Raw genomic sequence first — 22,629 nt, 5'->3', positions numbered from 1 at the left:
CGAAAAGTTTCCGTCTTACGCGTTAAGTTTGCTCAAACATCGCAAAGGTTGTTCGATTTGAATTTAAAACGTATGTAAGTGCCTATATTGAGCAACAGAGTGGGTTGAAAAATTGTACGAATAGTTTTTAGTAGAGAAGAGAATTTCAATTTCTTTCAGGTTAAACATGCTAATCTTAGTTTCTATTTATTTTTATTTAACCATAATATTATGCACTCTTGCAATTTGACATATTATTTAATCATTATCTCATTGTTAAAAGAGAAATATATATTTCTATGATATTCATACATAAAATATAAATTATAAAATATTTTCAGATATTACTATATAATATCATCTTACATATACATGTAACAAATTAACTTATTCATTTTTCTTGTTTCATATTTTTTTCAACTTTATCTGAATAATCGTCTTTCCTTGATGTAGAAAGAATCGCAAGAATCGTAGAATCTTAATTAGCAAAGCAATCAGAATCCTGAATGTAGTCGATTGAATTCGGCATGACGTCTTTGAATCAATACGAATTGAAAAATGCATATTGTTTGTAGAATTGAGAATTGTTTGTAGAATTTATCATACGGTATTTAATATACACATATGACAAATTCAAAGATAGCATGTTTCCAAATATCAATATGAATATATAACTAACTGTATGAAAAATACTTAAATAAAACAAATCTATTTATTTCTATATCATTCAGAAAATTAAAAAAGTGAAACGGTATCATTTAAAAAAAGATGGTCGCGCAAAGAGTAAAACAGAAAATTCAAGAAAGAACCGCACCTATTCGTTACATAAGACAACAATGTAGCAAGTAAATATTGGGGATTACAATAATGCTGGTGAATTCATCATCGCAAACAAGCATCGTAAATCTGGACATTCCACATTTATGTAGAAGAGGCAGAGAGAGAGAGAGAGAGAGAGAGAGAGAGGAGAGATCGTTGCAACGTTCGGTGTATCGGTGCACAGCGAGTTCTCGAAGATACGAGCTGGTTGTCGTCTCTGGAAGCTAATGGGACGCCGCCGACACTCTCTTCTCTTTCGAATCTCTTTGATCCTGACCGAACTTGCCCTTGCCTCTACCTCTGCGACTCCTGTCCTCTTTCCGCTTTCCCTTCTACCCCGACTCCTCGTTCTGACCTTATTCACAGCCTCCTCGGGATCTTCATGGTGGTCGCGAGCTTCATGCGTGTATACCCAACTTGTAGAGTCAAGATCCGGTAGAAATGATCGATTTTTACGTCCTCCGAAAGTCGTTTTCTCAAGTTATTTTATATTTTATTATGGATCACGTGGATTATTTCTATGATTGGATGGTAGATATTCTGATGTTTCTCCAATTTTAAAGTAATATACGTAGCATTTAAAGTTTGTTCAGTTGTGAAAAATTATAATTTTAAAAAATACAATTTGTTTTTATATTGTCTTTAAACTACGTAATAAACAAGTATTCATCCATTTTATTTAAGTATCAATGTCAAAAAGTGAGTATATATCTCAGAGAATGATTTCTCGCGAAAAAAGGAAATGAAATTTTTTTACTTAAGGCTTTGTTTTCGAGTAAATCATGTTTTGAAATATTTTCAGGTACGAGTGAAATTTTTCTTGATTAGATATAAACTATCGTCGAATAAATTAAAAAGTATTGTAAGGAATAATCGTTAAAATGTTAATTTTACGTATGAAAGTAAAAAAAAATAAATTTTTTTATTTAAAAATTATTTTTCGAAAAAATTGAATTTGAAAATTCACTAATTCTTGAGTGCTTAATTGTACACATGTCCAATTTCGATTTTCTCAAAAATTTCATTTGTGAAAAATTTTTAAATTTGATTTATTCAAAATATATCAAAAATTTTACTTTTACGTTTTCAATGGTTTTATTTTGGGTTTCTTCGACAATGCGAATCTTTTAAAAATTCTTTATTACACGTTTGTATTTGAATGAAAAGAATTTTTCAAATAAGGCAACAAAAAATTTTGTTTAATATAAATATATACTTATTTATTATCGTTCAATAATAAAAAAATAAGCTTCATCCTATTATTTTCCAATTTATAATTTGAAATTGATATTATCAAATTAACATTTCATTATTTTTAAGAATTAAATTTTAAGTCTTAAACATGAGTTTAAGAAAAAAAATTATGAAAATTCTTATTTTTTTTCTCTCAAAATTTATTCAACGTTAAGAAACGAAAATTTAAATACGATAATTATATTTCCTCTCAACTACTAATTTACATTTTGTTATTTTAATTTAGGTATTTATCGCCGACTAGACGATACTTACTTGCTTATATTTATATTCGTACTCATACCTATATCTTTCTCTTTTGCTTTTTCCTTTTCTCTCTTCTTAAATCTTATCCACACTCGGTTGAGGTCCTTCAGGGTGGCCGTAAATCTCAACCCTTTTCCGTACGTATTTACATCTGGCCGTATGCGCGAGGATAGAGCAAAAAGAAGGAAAGCTCATCTGTAAGCTTATCCGCGCTATCGTGTACGGTGTGGATCTTCTTCTTATTTTCCAACCGGTTAGGAAACGTTCCGAGGGGCCCGTGTTTTTACCGGTTTCGAAGTAAAATTTCGTGAAATCGGAAGCCAAGTAAGACGCCTCGGTTCTCGTCGTAAAACTTACGGTATCGCGATCGTCCTCCATATTTTTCTTCTCCTTTCTAATCGTGTACACGATTTTAACGATGATCGTTGCTCCAACCGATCTTGTTTCTTCCCGCTCCTTCTTTTCTTTTGTTTAAAATCGTGTTTGTATACATTAATTTATTTAAGAAGAAATTTCTTTAAAAGTTTTCCCACTTTTTGATAAACGAATATCAAAATTAAATCAACATCAAAATTTACTTGATAAAATATTACTTGATAAAAATTCAAGTGTTTTTAAAATGTTACAGATTGATATTGATTAATGATGTTATATTAATATTTTTATTATTATTATTATTTTTTTTTTTTTTTAAATTATGGATTTTTCGCATTTTCACCGAATATCATATTATATATAAGGTATATATTGTTAAATCTCGTTTTAGAAAAGCAGAAAGAATAAAATAGGATTTTTTAATGATTTTTTGCAAATATTAAAATTTCTGTTTATCAAAATGCAAGGTTTTAGTTGCCGTTTCAACCAATTATTATAAAAGAAAGAGGCCATATCATGGACTGCAAGTACGATTTTTATCATGTATACTTGTGCACAATAGATTGCATATTGTACTTAAAATTATCAAAAGATAACGTAAATTACAGACTACGTTTTAAATTTGTGTGCACGCAGTTGACGAAAGCGAGGTGATTGATAAACTCGTTGTAAAGCTTGTTTCATAAAAATACCATGCTATTCAGTTTATTATAAATACATTAAATGCTTCGTGAAATGCAAATATATGAATAAAAATATACAATTGCAAAAAATTAACAATCTAGCGTATATAAATTTATTTGTGATATAATTTTTTTCATATTATTTATACGTTATACCTTAATACATCATAAAAGATATTATTATCAATCATGCGATTATTTAATAATAAGATATAAAGATTTAATATTTTTTGGAATAAATTTCTTATAATGTTAATATTAATAAATTTGAACAGTTATCGATAATTTTATTTTAAAAAATATTATTTATAGAAGAAAATTTGCAATATAAAGAATATATTTGAATAAGTTACATATAATTTAAAAAGATAAAAAAACAATATTCTAAAATTTCTTTAAGATAGATAACTTATTTATATATCTATCGTACATTCATACTTTCATAATATTGAAAGTATCAAATTTCTATTTATTGCAATTTTATATAATTTTAAATAATTTATGAAATAATTTACAAAAAAAAAAATCATAAATAACATGTATGAATACATTTCATACATTAACATTATATTTGAGTTGCTGTATAAATACTTTGGAACTTTTGTAGAATAGATCGTAAATACATAAATAGATATATCATAATACAGTCATATATAATAAAAATAAATAATAAAAATGATAATAAAAATTTATAGCTCAATATTTCTTATTTGATTGTAACTACAATTTCTATAATTATTTCTATAATTGTTACAAATATTACGTTTAATATATTAGAAATACACGAGTATGAAACAATAATTTTTTTTAATTATTTTCTTTCTTTTTTTTTTTGACATCATGCGCACTTGATGTATGTTATCTTTTAATAACAAGCTTTTATTTTTTTTTAATTTGTTAATCATTAAATAATATATATAGATAGATGAATAAAAAATGGTCGATTATAACAATTTCGTTTTAAAATGGATACTTAAGATATGTACAGCAAAAATAAATGCAATTTTTATTATTTATATAAAAAAATAATATTTTATTATAATAATCTTATATATAATCTTATAGCAACAAAATTATATATAAAGAAATTAATACGAATATAATTAATAGATAATAATAAATATTTTTGTCAATTTAACGAATATAATTTTGATATATGAATAATCCAACTCGTTGATATTTATAATGCAAAATTTCATCATTTTAACACATCCAATTTCTTTAAAGAAAGATTTATAATATAATTTTATATTTATACGAGATTGTTCTTCTTTCGTAGAATAAACAAAGCAACTTTGTCTGACTCGTTTGTTTGATATTTTAATATAATTTCACGACATTATAATGAATAATTTTGAAATGCATTAATTATAAAGTGAATAAATTATAAAAGATAACAAGTTCACTATCTTATTCATATAGTAGATTATGTGAATAAATAAATATCAAAATAATATCAGTGAAATTAATATTAAAACAACAATGAATTATTATTAAACAACTTTGCGATATCTGATTTAACACTTCAAACGTCAAAATTTACTATCCATGCAATATTTAGTTTTATTTAAGCTCTTATTCATTGATTTATAAAAAATTGTAATAATTGTTAAAAAATATTATCATGCATGAAATCGTGATTTCATTTTAATTTTTATCAATTGCAAATAGAATCTTCTATTTTCTCTACTCACTATTAACTTTTCATTTAGTCATTATAATTTTTAAATTGCCCAAAAATTATTTTATACTTTATTTTCACATTTTATTCTTCGTTCGATTCTTCGTTCTGTGGATGGATACGAAATATGATTAGATCATCTAATATACATTTTGAACAGCTGCCGTGTTTATATAATCAGTTTATATAAATAGTGATCGCATAATAAGTTATTAAAGACAAATATATATATATATATATATAAATGAAAATATAATAGTAATAATTTTTTCGCAAATATTCGAAAACTAGTCGGTCGTACGCAAAGAATATTGTTTAAAATTTCTCGAAATTTCAACGTATTAAACAATCAAAACCCGCTTTATTAAATAATCATCAGTAATATCAAAAGAAGACAAAATCAAGAAAAATGAAAGTAAATTAAATCGTAACCATAAATTTTTAGAGATTTTTATCAAAATAACGATTTGTAATTCAACTTAATTATTTCTCGACGCAAGCATTAATTTAAATTCCAGAAGCGAAAGCCGAAGAGAGAAAAATGATTGAATTTTATCAACGATTTAAGACAACGACGAACAAAAGAACACGAAACGTGAAATAATATTACAACCGTCCGAGCGAAAGGGGATGATGCGGAATGATGGGCGAGAAATTTATTATCGAATATCTCGCCACGATAACGCAACGTCGTAGAACGAGCGTAATGCGAAGAAGAAACGCGTCTCACGTGTGCATAGTATGGGTTAGGTTTCGCGGCACTCGTAAGAAAAGAAGTTGCGCGCCGACTCGATGGTTTCATCCAGAGAAATCTGGGCGGAGTTTCGAGCTACCGAGGTGAAACTGCGCCGCCCAGCTTCGTCCCCTGTTCGTCCTTCTGCGTTCACCATTCCCCTCTACGCCGTTTCCCACCCCTGCTCGCTGGGATTTCTTTCGCGAGCTGCATTTCTAGCGCGCAAACGCGCCCCGGCACATCCACCAATTTCAGATGGATGGGCCGACAGTGGGCCAGCCACTGTTGCAATCGTGCGCCGTTGTATTTACGCCTGTTCTTTTCGACCCGACTCCCTTTTTGCTTTCCCTCTTCCTCGATGATTGCTACCATCTTTCTCCCGATTCGAGTGAATTCGGTTTCATGATATATATATATATACTGAGTGCTTTTAGGATGTTTGGATGAGCCGGTATGCTTCTGTATTTTGGTAAATATTTGTGGATAAAAGGAGAATAGAAATTTGGCTAAAAGCAGTTGTATTTTTCCTTCGTTTTTATTTGGATAAGTTGATGATAGCGAAATTTCGGATATTTGCGTAATCGATACTTTAAGAAACTTTTCAGACTCTTTGTTTTTTTTGTATGTATGTATTAATTAGTATTGGATCAAAATATTTTAGAGAAAGTTCTGTAAAAAAGTCAGATTTAATATTTTTATACAATGGCGCGCAGAATTGTTTGCTGTGTTATGCAGAATTATGTTTATTCTCGTCAATGAATAGTTACTTCTTAAGATAAAAAATTTAAAATATTTATGTTGTTCGCAGTCTTAGAATATAATTAGAATTCTTCTTACAATTTAAAAAATAAATACGGAAAAGTATTTCGGAAATCAAATCGAAATTGAAGAAATGTTATTGATAAATTTTTGTTATAAAAATAATTCTATTATAATTTAAAACTGTAAACAGCAAAAATATATTATGTATAATAAATATTCACGAATTTATATTTTTAATAATTATAATTATTGAATAAAATAACTATAAAAGATGAGTAAGTTTTGCAAGTTCATCAATTTCATCCGACATTGTATATTGAAAAACAAATTAACAATAAATAAAAGATATAATCACGATTTGAAATTTTTTTCATATAAAGAATTTATTTTTATCGTTCAAGCATCGCGTCGCCATTTGAAAATCATGAGGGTAAATAAGATCAAAACAAGCAATAGGATTCTTGATATCCTTTTGTTCTCCTTTCCGTGTTAAAAGTTATCAATAGCGTTTCGGCGAAATCTCGGTTTGTCTTCGCTTTTATACGTATTCCACTCGTCGAAACAAAAGATGACTATAATTTTCACGAAGACATGTCTACATTGACGAGTAAAATGACATGGCATCAACCTACGCATATTCTGTAAAGCAACAATGGAAAGAAAGTAGAGGAAGATTGTTTTGCGCTTAGACGCTTTACTCGAAAGTATATCTATCGAATAACAAAGATATTCGTTCGTAGAATCATTTCCATACGTTTTAAAAGATTTCAACGTATTTGCGTGTGGGTTGTGATTATGTGATTTATGAACAATTGTTTGCGATAAAAATAAATGGCGGTAGAACGAATTGCAATCAGAAAAATTGAAAATCGTAATATCTTTAAAATTTGAAAATTTTTAAATGAACTCATAAATAATTTAAGGATTTCGAATAATTATTAATAAATTGTAAATTGTAAAAAATTGAAAAAATTGAAAATTTAATAATATATAAATATCGTATATTCTAATATTTATAAAGAAATTAATAATTCTTGTTCATTTTGCAGAATTAAATTTAATCGCATTAGAATTAAATTTATATTCCAATAATATTGTAGATAATCTTCAATTAAGTTTAATTACGAGCAATTATCATTAAATTAAGATTTATTGTAACACGATTAATTGAAATTTCACTCATATTCTTATGTTCAATGATATAATTAATTTATTAAATCTTTTATCTAAATAGATAAATAATTAGCACTTCCTTCTAATTAACTTTGTCAATAAAATCTTAATATGTTTTAAATAATTATAAATGTGTCCAATTTGAAATATCTTATTAAATGCAATTGATAATCATTTCTGATATTCAGGAATTCGCTTGTACTAATTGTACAATTTTCCACATAGATGAATATATACTTTTCATATCCTATAAGATATTCATTTCAATCTTATCTTTTATCAAACGAAACAAAAGCGAATAAACATAGCGAATATTTTATTAAAAAAATAAACGAATTAATGTTACACTTAATCAAACATGATCAGATTATTTATGATTGATAATCTGATATGAAGTTAGCATATAATTAATGGATAATCTATTATAATTGAAACATTAAACAAGTATCGATTAATATATAAAGGATAATTATTATATTTACCTACATTTTTAATTGACATTTCATTGTTTTTTATAGACAGTGTAACTCTGGTTATTTAAAAGTCAATATATTTTTTAATCAATAGAATTTACTAGTTTTAAATAGAAATTTATAACTCTAACGAGTTTTTAGTTTGAAAATATATAATATTATCTATGACATTCTACATTGCAATAATTAAGTAATGCAATAATTGTAAATAATGTATACATATACTACATTATGTAATAAACACTTCAATATTAATTCCTTTTTTCCTTTTTTTTTAAATTTCAATATTTTTATCAACATTTATAATAATCACATTTATGATTGATACGAAATTACATTAAACGCAATTAAAAAAGAATTAAATAGTAATGAATATAGTAATGAATAATATAATATAGCTAATAAAATAGAATTTTTATAAATTTTTAAAATCTCCATGATAATCTTAAATGAAATATCTTATATAGTTACTTAATTTGAATAAATCTAACTTGATAGCGAAAAATGAAAATAAAGTTAAAATTAAGCGTAAAGTAATTTCGCCAGGGAATGAATTCCACGTAAAATGAAATTGGTCCAGAAACATGAGATGAGATATTACAAATTTGATTATGTAACAGTATCGTTTATTAAATTTGTTATTATTTCATGAAACAGCTTTGGTCATGTTGATTAAATATTTAATTAATATTAAATTATTCGTAGAGATTAATTTAAAGTAAAATTAAGGTGCAAATATAAATTTATGAATTCCATTAAAATTATAGAAGGATTTATTAAATAACTATTTCTCTAATCATTTCTTACAATTTTTAATTAAAATCAAATCATGAAATGATCACGAGCGAAATCATAAACGAACAAAATTTGAAATCTTATTTTCAGATAATTTTAATAAAAATCATAAGCAAAAGAAAACATATATCCCACTATTTCCACTATTACTTTTATTATTGATTAAAGAAAATAAAAATTCAATTTCCATTGAATTTCATGTAAATCATACTGTAAGAAAGTAATAAATATTTTTTGATGCAACGATTTATTAAATAAAATTTAGATATAGAAATTTCTATTATTTTAATATTTCTATACAAGTATATGAGTACAAATATTGCATATCGTCATATTTTTCTAATACATATATTTATTTATATACTTCTCTATTTAATTATCTATTGCATGGCAAATAAAACTAATGGATATTTAAAAAATTCTTTCTCTTTTTACAGAGAGTACAAGTTCGCATTGCGTGGGATGTGGTGGTCGAATTCATGATCAATGGATTTTGCGAGTTGCACCGAATCTGGAATGGCACGCTGCTTGTTTGAAATGTGCGGAATGCCAGCAATTTTTGGACGAGCACTGCACCTGCTTCGTACGAGATGGAAAAACTTATTGCAAGCGAGATTACGTCAGGTAAAAAAACCATTTAATCTATTATTAACGACACATTGAGACATATTTAGATTTGGCATGCCTTGCATACTTGTACTATGCATCATTAAAAAGAAAAGTTTTATTTACATCCAGAGAATTTCGTGATACAATAATGAAAATGGGTATTCCACTGAAATAATAAAGGATTCTAATGTGTCATTATATAATCAATACTAGAACTGTAATGTATATTAAAATATATTATAGATATATACGTACATAAATAATTATATAATTATAATATTTAATTATATTATTATAATATTAATTATACTACTATTTAAAATAATCGAAGATCGAAATTAAAAAACATTAAAAAAAATATGTTGATAAATAAATTACAATCACAAATTTTTTATACAAGTAAAAAATTATAATTGAAATACATATATCTATATTTTAATAATATTGATAAATATACCTATAGAAATAATTTTTCTATATCCAAAAATAACTTTTCTTTTCAAATTATGTTTTAAAATTTATTATTTATAATCATTCTCTTTACAAACATGTATTCTTGTTCTTTTTTTTTCTAAACTCTAATCTGATCTTTTTAAATATAACTGATTTTGCATTTTGCTTATGCATTTTGTTAAAAATTAGTAATTTAAATTGAAAAGTATTGTTGATTATGATAATAATATTAATAGCTTCGATTAAAAATAATATTACGAATAAGAAGTATTCGATAATCAATATTGTTGCTTTTTACCACATGAAAATATAGATATAATAGATGAATTGAACATAAGAATTAAACATATGAAGAAATTTTTAAAAAATAATGTATACATCGTCGTATAAAATAATCCTTAATTTAATAAAAAAAACTTGTAATTAGTATGAACACAGGTATTTCATTTTCACATATTATCTATATTCATAGCACGAATACTACAATAATTCCATAAATCTTTTGATTTTCTAAAATCGAAATTGTAAATAATTGATAGTAAATCTTGGAATGATTGTAATATTTTCTCCAGTTTTCACTAATATCTTTGTTGTTATACTTTTCATAAAATAAAACAATTTTGACTCAATAATATTAAAAAAATATAGATAATAAAATTTCTACGTTAATTAATTCCAAAGTATTCTCTTTTCCTATACGAATAAAACGATTTCTATTGCATACAACAGTTATACAAAGAAAATACAACGTTCTCGAACGCACGCGATATAGGTAACGCTTCTCGATTTGCAAACGGCGAGATTGAAGAGAAATAAAAATAGAAAAAAAAAAAAGTACAACGCGTCGAACGGGAAAAAAGGAAAAGGAAGAAGCACAGAAAGTAAGAACTGACAAAACGTTTCTTCGTGGAGTATTTTTATCTAACATATACGGAGCAGCTTCTGCCGTCTGCGTGCGAAGAAATGCATTCGTAACAAAAAGTATACTTCACACGTGGTTGAATCGAACTTGCGGAATCGAACGCAGAATTCGTGCCTTTCATTTCACGACGAAATTCTTAACTTGAAGTTACGCCAACAGTATAAACAATCAAATTTTACCGCTTTCAATGTAAAAGAGAAAAATACACAGATGTATCTTCATTCGAATCGTTACGTATTGTTGTGATTTCGATTTTAATTTCTTGAACAATATACTTTTTAAAAGTTGTTGATTTATTTATTGTATGGAAAAATCAAATGTAATAAAATTATATATAGCAAAATGAATATGTCAAAGAAAAATAAATAAAGTAAGTAAACAAGATATAATTACGTCATATTTGAAACTAAAAAAAAAAAAAAAAAAATGGTATGAAGAAGTATTCTGACATATTGCGATTATTTTAATATTCATTTTTTTAAAAATTGAAATAGAAAAAAGTGAATTATTAAAAGTCAATAATTTCACTTTAAATTTAGAAAGAATCGGTGAATGAATATTGAGATGTAAAAAATATAAACCGTGTTTTTCGCGATTTAATGATGCAGAAAGATAATCTGAAAACGAAGTTTTCAAAAATAAAAGATCATATCGATCGATACTGCGAGTAAAAGTTAAAAAATTCTGTTTTAAAACTCTTCGATCGATACAATTTCCCCCTGGAAAGTTGTGGCAAATATTTTTGGGTCCGGGACAGGCGGTTTATTTGCATTGATCCATCGAACATTGAAATGCGTCCGAAACGAAGAAGAAGACTGGCATATCCGGTCGACATGGATTTGCCAGCCCTGAGAGACACCGATGACGCCTGTTTGTTGTTTCTGTCGCCTCGTACGAAAAGTCGAAACAACCGTGGGGTAAAACGTTTCCTTCTGGGTGTTCCTCAATGCTTTCCATTCTCGAATAAATTTGCTTGTCGACCAATGGAACAGAGCTTAGAATTACGTGATGAAAGAATTTTTTGTAATTATGATTTATTTTGAAATGAATATTACTAATTTTGATAGTTTTCTCAATTTTTCTGAGCTCCATGATTATTATTTATAAAATAATTATCTATATGTTTCTTTGTTTACATAATACGTTTTGAATATCAAATTTATTAATACCTATTGTATTGTTACTGTTTAATATTTATGTGATTTTATAATTTTATACATTGAAAGTATTTTGTGTTTATAATAGTAACATTTGCTCTTAAAATGATTCTATGTATTCTCTCGAGCAAAATGATTATAATTATCGATGAAGCTACACCATATATAATTAGTTACTCGAGCAATAGATAATTAATTGATTGCTGCACTAGAATTGAATTATATATTCCATGAAGCTTTTTTAATTAATAAAACTCAACAATTTAGGAAATCCGTAATAAATACAATTAGGGAGCTGATAAATACAATTTAGTTTGAAAAAATTGAACGAAGTGGTGCAGACAAGTACAATTAGCTTAAAAACCGATAATTAATCGTTCGATCCAATATCCAAATGAAATTTCGCGGAGACATATGCAGGAAAAATCAACGTAAATTGAGACGATTAATAAATTTGTCTAAGAAAAGTGATAATTTCTATTTTTATACTTTGTGGAATTTAAAATTTTGGATGTTCGATATGAGTTGGAATAAATTATTAGGTTTAATTTGAAATATTAGTTTTTGCAATACTATTTACATCGCAAAAATATTAATAACGATTCACTAAAATTATATTCAAATTATTATATAAAACGATAAAACGATAAAATTTATAATAAAATTTATAATATCTTAATATTTATTACGTAATGCTTGTTATAATGAATATTATTTATTGAAAAATCAATATCCTAAGAATCAAATGGAATCTAATGGAATCAAATCCAATATTCATCACATTTTGCATATAAGAAAATGCTTTAAAAATTCGTATAAAAATCCAATATTTTTGAATTTAAGTTTTTTTACGTATTTCACAATTTATTTTCTACAATCATTTTTACAATAAAAGTTAAAGTTCCGAGATTGAGAACTGATTACTTCTTTTATTAATTCTTCTTACAAAAATTGATTTTATATCTCTTGAGAAATTAATAATAAATATAGAGATTCCACTGTTCCACTCTTTTAGATTTTCAATGATTATTATTTTTATAAGCAAAAGAGAAAAGAATTTCTAATTTCAATAATAAATTTTACTACAAATACTCGCTACAATTTGAATCAGATTTGTATTTAATTGTTGTATATTTAAATTCGTACTTAATCAGATCATAACTATGCATCAAAGATATGAATAAAAAACGCAATGAGAGACGAAATCGTGAAAGAATCGTTAACATATACAGAATTGGTTTCAGGCTGTTCGGGACAAAATGCGACAAGTGCAGCGAGTGCTTCAGCAAGGATGACTACGTAATGAGGGCAAGGAGCAAGATTTATCACATAAAGTGCTTCCGATGTTCAGCCTGCATGAGACAGTTAGTGCCTGGCGATGAATTTGCCCTGAGACAGGACGGCCTGTTTTGCAGACACGACCACGACGTTCTCGAAGGCGGAAAGCTCTGCTCTGGACCTGGTGGTGTTCCTGGAAGTGAAAACAACAACAACGCATCCCTTATGAATAATAATCATCATCTGCATCCCAACGACGGCTCAATATCAGGTAAAAAAGTTTCTATAATTGTATAAAGGAAATGGACTGATGTAAAACACGAAAAAATGACTTCGGATTAACTCGACTATTTCCACGCAAATGACGATTTGATAGAATAACTGGCATCCTGACTTTTATCACGTTGGCTGCATATAATGACTTAGCCTATTTGAGGATTACATTGTCTGGACACGGGTTATCAAAGTACAAAGAGCAAATTTGCCAAAGGGAGTCCACTCGAGGGGAAGCTCAAAGGCCGTTCTGATATAATGGTGTTGTATTAGGATCACCGGTCATAATTAGGTGTTGATAATTGAAGCCCTTAAGACCCGAAAGGCTTGACCACTTCCCTCCTACACGTCAGGATTATACGGGATTAGCGTTCCTCGAGCTAGTCCTAATATGTGAACGTACACTGTCTAGATTGATTGGATTAAATATTTAATAAGATTCGCGAGAGTAGATAATAATTTAATCATATTCTATCGTTTGCATTGTATTACAAACGTTACATTTAGGAGTAAACACAATTTTTTCCTAATATTTGTAACCTTAACGTAGCGTGACGAATATCGTAACGAAGAACGGTAGAATCTGTGGGCAAGTAGCAAAATCATTGAGAAACGCAAAAATGGAAAAATGTGTGGAAAGTCACAGGGATCGCACAGAGAATGTCAAAAGTTTGGATGACATATTATTTATACACGTCTACTATTACTAATTCATTATTTGCACGGACCGGCGATAAATTATATTTGGACGAGCGTTCTAATCGATGATAATTGAAAATTGTGTAGTACGGGACACAGAGGGCCAAGCTAAAACGTTCTCTCCTAATTCTCGCGTAAACAATTTGATGGAGGATCGTCGCGAGCCGCATATTTTCTATGATGTTTGTCACTTGGCTACCTTGTGGAAATCATTGCGCCTAAACCGTCTTTTCCCGATGCACGAAACCCACATAGGGCCAGGCATCGGCGACGACAGTGGTTCGACAACTCTTTACAGAGGAGCCAAGGTGTCAAATGTAGCACCTCTCTGCCAACTACCGTGGCACATAACTACGCACGATCTCCTTCATTTCTTCTTTTTATTTATGGACGTTTATTCAACTTTTTTTTTTTTTTTTTTTAACCTCCGTTCAGAAGTCGCTTCCTTTTTACTTATTTAATGGATAGTATGTGCACGAATGTCCACGTACATCATAGGCATCGTTTCTCATATATCTATATTACGTATTATTACGTTATTTTGAAAAGTAATATTATTTTTTATGAAAGATTTAGATTTTTATATAGACTTATATATAGATATAACTTAGGAAAAAATATTTTATTCGTACTTTGTGAATGTGAATAAATATGCAATATGCTTAGTAGTTATTTCGCGTATAAGAGAAGATATTGCTTAAGTTTTATTATTTTGGATTCTCGAAAGAAAAAAAAAAACACGTATAAAAAGCAACAGAAAAGAAACTATACATCGTATAAAATATCGTTTTTAATATTATTTCATATCAATGATGTAAATATGAATAAATTAGTGAACATAGAAATTTTCTGTGCTCAATCAAATTAGTCCAATTCCAAAATTAATCAGTCTCTTTTCTATGACAAAAGATCTCGAAGATTTTAAATAGCAAAATCCTTTTATTATGCAAATTATACGCCATTACTTTTTAAATCGCGTGATTTAAGAGCAATAATTAACGATAAAGTCATTAGTCATAAAGTGCTTATTAATGATGAACGATTTTATTTTTGCCGCTTTTAATGCTAACTTTTAATGCTTTCTCGTCCACAAGTTTTCTCAAACAATTTTAACTTTCCCTCTCTTTCTTCTCCTCCTTCTTTCTCTCTCTCTCTCTCTTTTTTTCGAACGCGGTTCTTCCTTTGTGACCGCTTATTTGGTTAGGACACAAAAATAGGCGCAGGATTTCGTTTGCTCGGTTGCCTTTTCGTCTTACCGTCCGCAAACATTCGATTTCGTGCGACTACCAAATCCTTTCGAAGGACACCGCCAAGGAAACTGGATCCTTATCGCGGCACGAGTTACTTATTACTCGTTAATTGGGAGTTAATGAAATTCGACGCTCGTTCCTCGTCCAGCCGTTTACATATGGGTTTCGCTGTTTGGTCGGCTAAAAAGTGTCCAAAAGGTTCCTCCTCCTCCTCCTCCTCTTCTTCTTCTTTTTCTTTTTCTTCGTCTTCTTCTCCCTCTTCTCCTCCTTTTTTTTTTTTATTCTTCTTGGTGGAATCGTTCTTGAGAAGTTCGCTCTGATCGACGTGACTAATAAGGGAGCTGAAAACTCGAACATTCCTTTTTTTTTTATTTTACATCTTTCTTCTGGTTTGTAAAGAGATTCGACATAAACATCGGACAATTTCTATTTGCTCGTCTGATGATAATGGATGAGATAAAGTAGTGTAGTACACGGATACTGGGGTGTTGATGCGAATTTTCAACGCATAGAACATGTAGTTAGAGGCTAAAAGGAAGCTGAATAACTATACGTTCGAGCGTTATTACTATCGCCACGACTATATTTCTTTCTACATTCCTTCGTTTTTTTAAAACAATTTTAGTATCGTGTAATGTTATGTAATGCTTTTCCTATATACGTTATTTCTATTATATGTATAAAGGAATTATTATAGCATCGTCAAATCAAGCGATAAAATATAGATGTTAATATATTCGAGGGATATTTTCAGGGAATCAATTTTAGAGGATAGAAGTATAAAAATTATTGTACAAAAATAATTGATTAAGGCTTATTTATTAAGTTATAAATAATTTAAATTTGTATTAGATGAAACGAGGTGCGGAACAGTACGCGACGGCGGATGCGACAAGAATGTGTGAAGGTCTTATTCTATTTCCGTCTCGCTTCATTTAACATAAAATTAAATTACTTAATAACTTAATAATAAATTTCAATACTTTTTATATCTTCTTTCATCTCTGGAATCGAAGATTCTCTGAAAATGTCCATAATTATATTAATATTCTGTATATTTGCATATATCTATATCTACGCATATCTCTCCTTCGTTTTTTCTAATTAATAAAGAAAACGTAGCATATTTGGAATTCTAATTTGTTTAAAATAAATAAAAAATAACACGAAACAAGACAGATTTTATTAAGGTGCAAGTGGAATAGTGATAAAAAAGAAATATTTATTAAAATTATTTTCTCTAGATATTGATTAATCTTTATAAAATTTATTTTCTATATTAACATAATCAGTTGATTGTTTTTCAAAATTTTCATCAAATACAAGTCTACTATCAATTCTTTTGTTTGTTAAGATTGATTAATAATTTTAAAATATCTTCTTATCATTTATTTTATTCCATTTATCTGAATAACGTTGATCTTTGAATATAAAATATTTCATATAAATACAAATTACTTTTATCAGTATTCCAGTAATGTGAAATTGAAATTCAAAATCTCGTATCGCATTATATTCTTAGAATATTTGCAAAATTCACGTGAAATATAAAGCTGAAATAATATTTTTTTTGCATTAAAATTACAAATTTTATGTAAATATTATTCATTAATAGGTCATTCGTTTTTATTATTTATAATGTTGAAAATTAGAAAATATTAATAATTGTTTAGATATTTCTGTATTCCAAATTATCAACAGTATTCTGAATATGCTGCATTTTCTCTAGATAAAGAAAAATATTAAATAAGGATATTAAAATTAGAAAATATATATATAAAAAAAAACACTAAAATAATTTCAATAATAAAATACTCTTATTAATTTCTTTTAATTAAGATAAAAAAAATCAATACCTTCCCAATCTTCTAAACATATTTAAATTCCATAGCAATTATTCTAAACCATAGTAATCTTACCCAAGTGTATTCAAATATAATTTTATGCAAACTTCCGTCGTCCGAACAGCGTCAATACTCGAAACTTTTCTCAATCATGCTCGATCTCGTTGAAACGTTTCCAAAGACCTTCACGATATTCCTTACTGAAACCTGGTACCGATCACGGAATCGCCTTCCAAGTTTGCCCATCGACAATATTGTCTCTGGCCTCTCGAATAGTTAGCAGGCATTCGTCTTCACGTTCTCCATCCGCCATGTCGTACCACTATCCGGATCTCCCATTAGTTGGCGAAGAACGTTTCGCAGGACCGGTTAGATAGTCACGGCAGGACATTCTACTCTGCATTCTACTCATTTAATTCCACTGCTCTTCCCCGAGAAGTTGGCCTTTTTCCAAAGCCAATCAGATTGGCAATAGCTCGTTGAAAGCAAAACAACGGAATCATTCTCTTCAACTTCTTAAATTCTTCCTTCTGATTTTCAATTTATGCTTTTTAATACGTAATTTAAGAAATATAATACAAAACTTTTTTTTTTGAGTTAGTTTTTTTGAAATGTAAACACACGATGAACAATGCTGAATAGAGTATTTATACATTTGTAAGATAATTTTGAAGAATTGAGTGAAATTTTATAGTGTAGTTTGATTAGTAGTATTTATAGTGTAGTATGATCCGAATTTTCTTTTATGTATTATCGAAATGTTCTATTATTCGAATAGTATATTTCATATTGTCCATATGTAGTCCATGCTATATTTACATTTACGTGTACTTCATTAATAATCTTTTCACATTATTTCAATATAGTATTTAAAGTATTTACAAGTCTATATATATTAATAATATCGGAAACAAGTATGAAACAAAACGTAATATTATTAAGAAATTGGAAAATAGCGAATATTACAATAAATTTAGCACAAGAATTTGGAAAATCTATAATTAGTGATATAAAAAGTATAAAACGAGCAAAAGAAAATTATATAGAGAATATTAATTCATCAGATATTGAGTTCTTGAAAAATTTTAAAACTAGCAGAAAATAATTAAATATTTACCAGTTTAATTGTTTATATTGTTTGGATTAGAATATAAGAAATTGAATAATTTAGAAAAAACTGTTGTTTTATTTTTATTCGAAATTATACTGTATTTATTAAGTTTTTAAACGAAATAAAATGAAGATAAACCACCTTATTTTTGTTACATCTCGCTTCGTCTTCTTTCATCTAATGTAAACTTGAGTTGCTTATAATTTAATGAAACTAAATCAACCGATATTTTTCTACAAACTTTTATGTTTCGTTTGATTTCTAAAATTAGCCTTACAAATACATGTATTAACGCTTTATAGTATTGTAATTATTTTTATTAGATTACTGAAAATATTTTCTTATTAAATTATTTTACAATAGAATCTCAATTATCGATAATCAAAACTCATTGAAATAATCAAATAATTATCTATTTTTTTTATTGAAATTATTTCTTATAAAATATGTTATAGATAATTATAAATATTAATTATAAATATTAAAGCTTTTGACAATTCTCGTAACATAATTTTATAGAAAATCATTTAAATACTGTCATATATATATATATATTATCAATTTCTTCCGAATTTTCGCAATTTTTCTTTAATTTCTTGTTCTTTCCGTTTTATACAAATAGTTGATTTGCAAATTCAATAATCATTAATTAATTCAATTTTATTTTTCTTTTTTTTTGAAATTCTTTTTTTCTTTTTGAAATGAGATAATATCGTGCGAATAATGAAAGCTTTCATCGATTGAAATTAAATTTTCTGTTAATATTTTAATAATTAATTATTTTATTAATAAAAGTTCTAATAATCAAAACTTTATTGCATTCTTATTGCAATCATCATTTTAATTATTTTTGTAACTGGAAATTCAATTTTTACTTATTCGTCTTTTTTTGAATACAAATACTTTTGTAAATTCTTTTAAATTAAAATTTAATACAATATTAACAATGCATTGTTTCCAAGTATTTCTAATTCAAGATTTAATTCAAGATTTCTGTACAATAGATTCTGTTATATTTTTAAATATTTATTTAGCGACTCATCCTTACTTCTCATTAATCCATTAACAATACTTTTATGAAAAATTATACGTACTCAAGCAATGAAGTATCAAACTAACACTTACGTTTATCAAAGAAGGCGAAAAAAAAAAAAAGAAACGGATCGAAATTAAAAATTTTAAAAGAATGAACGGTGAAAAGATTGACACGAATAATCGTGACGTTGCTTTGTTTGCAGACTCCGGATCTGAGAGTGGATCTCACAAAGCTGGTATGGGTGGCACTCGAGGATCGGGCAGCCATAAAAGCGGCGGCGGTTCTGACGGGAAACCAACCAGAGTTCGCACCGTTCTAAATGAGAAACAACTTCATACTTTGAGGACTTGCTATGCCGCGAATCCGCGGCCGGATGCGTTGATGAAAGAACAATTAGTCGAGATGACAGGCTTGAGTCCACGAGTAATCAGGGTATGGTTCCAGAACAAACGGTGCAAAGATAAAAAGAAAACGATCGCCATGAAACAACAAATGCAAGAAAAGGTGACTATTCGAATTTTGCTATTTTATGTTTCATTATATATCATGTTTCATTTATTTTATCTTTTTTAGCATTTTAACTGTCAAATCAATCGAACTGATAGATTTCAGGTTTTTTTTTATCATTGCAATAATTAATTACTTTTGATAAAATTAATGCGAATTTTTATCGAAACAGAAACAGAAATGATATTATATGTAAATAATTATGTACTTGTATTCATATAATTAAATAGATAGATAAATATATTATTTCTAATTATGTACGTATAATATATTTAAGATTTATTATAGCAAATTATTGGAATTATTATACACTTTGAATCTTGATCTGTGATACAAAATTAAAAAAAAAATTATCGTTTATACTATATTATTTTCGTAAAACTATTGTCATTTGAACGATACGTCAATTTAACGAACGAAGGTACTTTATGTTGCAGGATGGCCGTAAATTAGGCTTTGGTGGAATGCATGGCATTCCTATGGTGGCAAGTAGTCCTGTAAGACACGAGAGTTCTATAGGAATGACGCCATTGGAAGTGCAAGCTTATCAACCACCGTGGAAAGCTCTTTCAGACTTTGCTCTGCACACTGATTTAGACAGGCTAGATCCTAACACTCCTTCTTTCCATCATCTGGTATCACAGGTAATTAATCAAAATTTTCAGTATAATGTAATGTTAGAATAATGGATAGAATATTTGATATGATTTGAATACTTCACAATTAGAAGAGAAAAATATTTTAATATTATTTTAATATTAAAAAATTTTGGTATTATTATTATTAGTAAGATACGTATAAGTAAGGAAAATATTATAAAAAAGTTTGAATATGAAAAATAAATTTAATTGATAAAATGAAATTATATAAATTGCATAAAAATTTCTGAAAATTATATTTCTTTCTTTCTATTCCTAATAAAATTTCTTCTCTCTTCTTGTCATTAAATCATAATCAAAGACGCGATATAATATAAATATACATATTAATCTTCTAAAATTATTATTATTATATTTTTTAGATAAGATGAAAATAAGAAAACTTGATTCGATTAAAAAAAACTGCAATAAAATAATATCAACATACAATATTATTGTTAAAAATTAATATTTCATTTTTTCCTTTCTACTTAATACTTGATAAGTAAAACAGCATTGTAAAATTTTATATAATTGTTATTACTAATAATTATACATGTGATTTCAAGTAAATCAAATAAAAAAGAAATTCCTTAAATTAAACAATATTAATGAATGATGATAGCTGTTGTATAAGATCATAATTTTCATTCTACTCGAGTTTCAATTAACTTTAAAAATCTCACTGCTACATAAACAAATCAAAATTTTGATATTTCCACTTCGTCTCATATTTCTACCATTTCTTCTATATACGATTCATAAAAATGATATCAACGTTTAATTTCAGATGCACGGTTATGATCTTCACAGCGGACCACCACAATTACCTCCACCGGGAATGCTCGGTGGACCAATGAACGACGGTGGAGGTGGTGGAGGTGGTGGTTCTCTACCACCCCCTGGCCCACACCATCCCAGTGGTGGTGGTCCAGACATGGGTCAACACCCCGACAGCACAGATAGCTATGTAACTTACCTCGAAAGTGACAGTGACTCTCTTCATCATGATACAGGAAGTCCATAGTGTTGTGCAGTGTGGCCAGAACGAAAGTGTCCGCTTTCTTCGTGGTCCATTTTCAATAAGTGCTTAAAGAGAATTGTAGTCTGCGAGAACAAATAGAGTGATTGTAAATGGCTGGAAACGAGACATAAAATTTGGTTGAAAAATTATTTCTGAAAAAAAAAAAATCTTAACCCTTCGCGCTTAATTTAGTCATTGAAAAAAATACAAATAAAATATTTTATACAATTAAGTAGGGAAAAAATAAATAAATAAATCAAAAGAAAGAATGATATTTTTTCATTTAAATTTTAAATTCAAAATTTTTCGAGTACAAGTGAGATTGAATAATTTTCGATTGAATACAAATAAATTATGGATAGAAGATTATATGAAAATAAGCAATGTGGAATAAAATTTTATGGCTTTTTGTTTCTAAAAAAACTGAAATTGAAGATCTATAATCAAGAAGTTGATGCATTTTCTTGAAAAATGATTTTAACGAATTTTAAATAAAAAAAAAATTATACTGTATGTTATTATTTATATGAAAAATAATTTTCTATCTACTTGATTTGCTTTTTCCTTTTTAATTTACTTTTTCATTAAAAATTATTCTTTGTTTGATTATATCATGAATAACGGAATATCTCGAGGGGAAATTTTTCCTTTTAAAATGTGAATTATTATGCGATATATTAATTATTACGATATGTTAAAACATTTTAGACATAGATTAATAAATTTTTCGATAAATTAAATGTGAAAATCATTGATCCATTAAATGAAATGTTGTATTATTAATATTTGAATTTGTATCAAAAACAAAATTTTTTATATTTTGATAATAATATTTAACTAAAATAAACATATGAA

General features: G+C 27.4%; 1 protein-coding gene across 2 annotated transcripts in view; it reads left to right on the top strand.

The window, feature by feature from the left end:
• tup (LIM1_Isl and LIM2_Isl domain-containing protein tup) overlaps positions 1-22,281 on the top strand; it is a 56,322-nt gene extending 34,041 nt beyond the window's left edge. The window contains exons 3-7 of one of the 2 annotated variants that reach the window (XM_086910195.1): positions 9,411-9,597; positions 13,359-13,663; positions 19,808-20,109; positions 20,550-20,756; positions 21,541-22,281. In XM_086910195.1, the coding sequence (XP_086766321.1) occupies positions 9,411-9,597; positions 13,359-13,663; positions 19,808-20,109; positions 20,550-20,756; positions 21,541-21,777 (1,238 nt within the window). In that variant the 3' untranslated portion in view covers positions 21,778-22,281. The remainder of the gene's footprint in view (positions 1-9,410; positions 9,598-13,358; positions 13,664-19,807; positions 20,110-20,549; positions 20,757-21,540) is intronic. The other variant, XM_012485724.3, reaches the window with a different exon arrangement.
• Positions 22,282-22,629: the final 348 nt, after the last annotated feature.

Source organism: Apis florea, unplaced genomic scaffold, assembly GCF_048593485.1.
Source record: "Apis florea isolate Af1SG1 unplaced genomic scaffold, ASM4859348v1 contig_3170_pilon, whole genome shotgun sequence".
In the NCBI taxonomy this organism is placed as follows: domain Eukaryota; kingdom Metazoa; phylum Arthropoda; class Insecta; order Hymenoptera; family Apidae; genus Apis; species Apis florea.
Note: the sequence above shows the minus strand (reverse complement) of the source record. Positions and strands in the feature narration are given on the sequence as shown.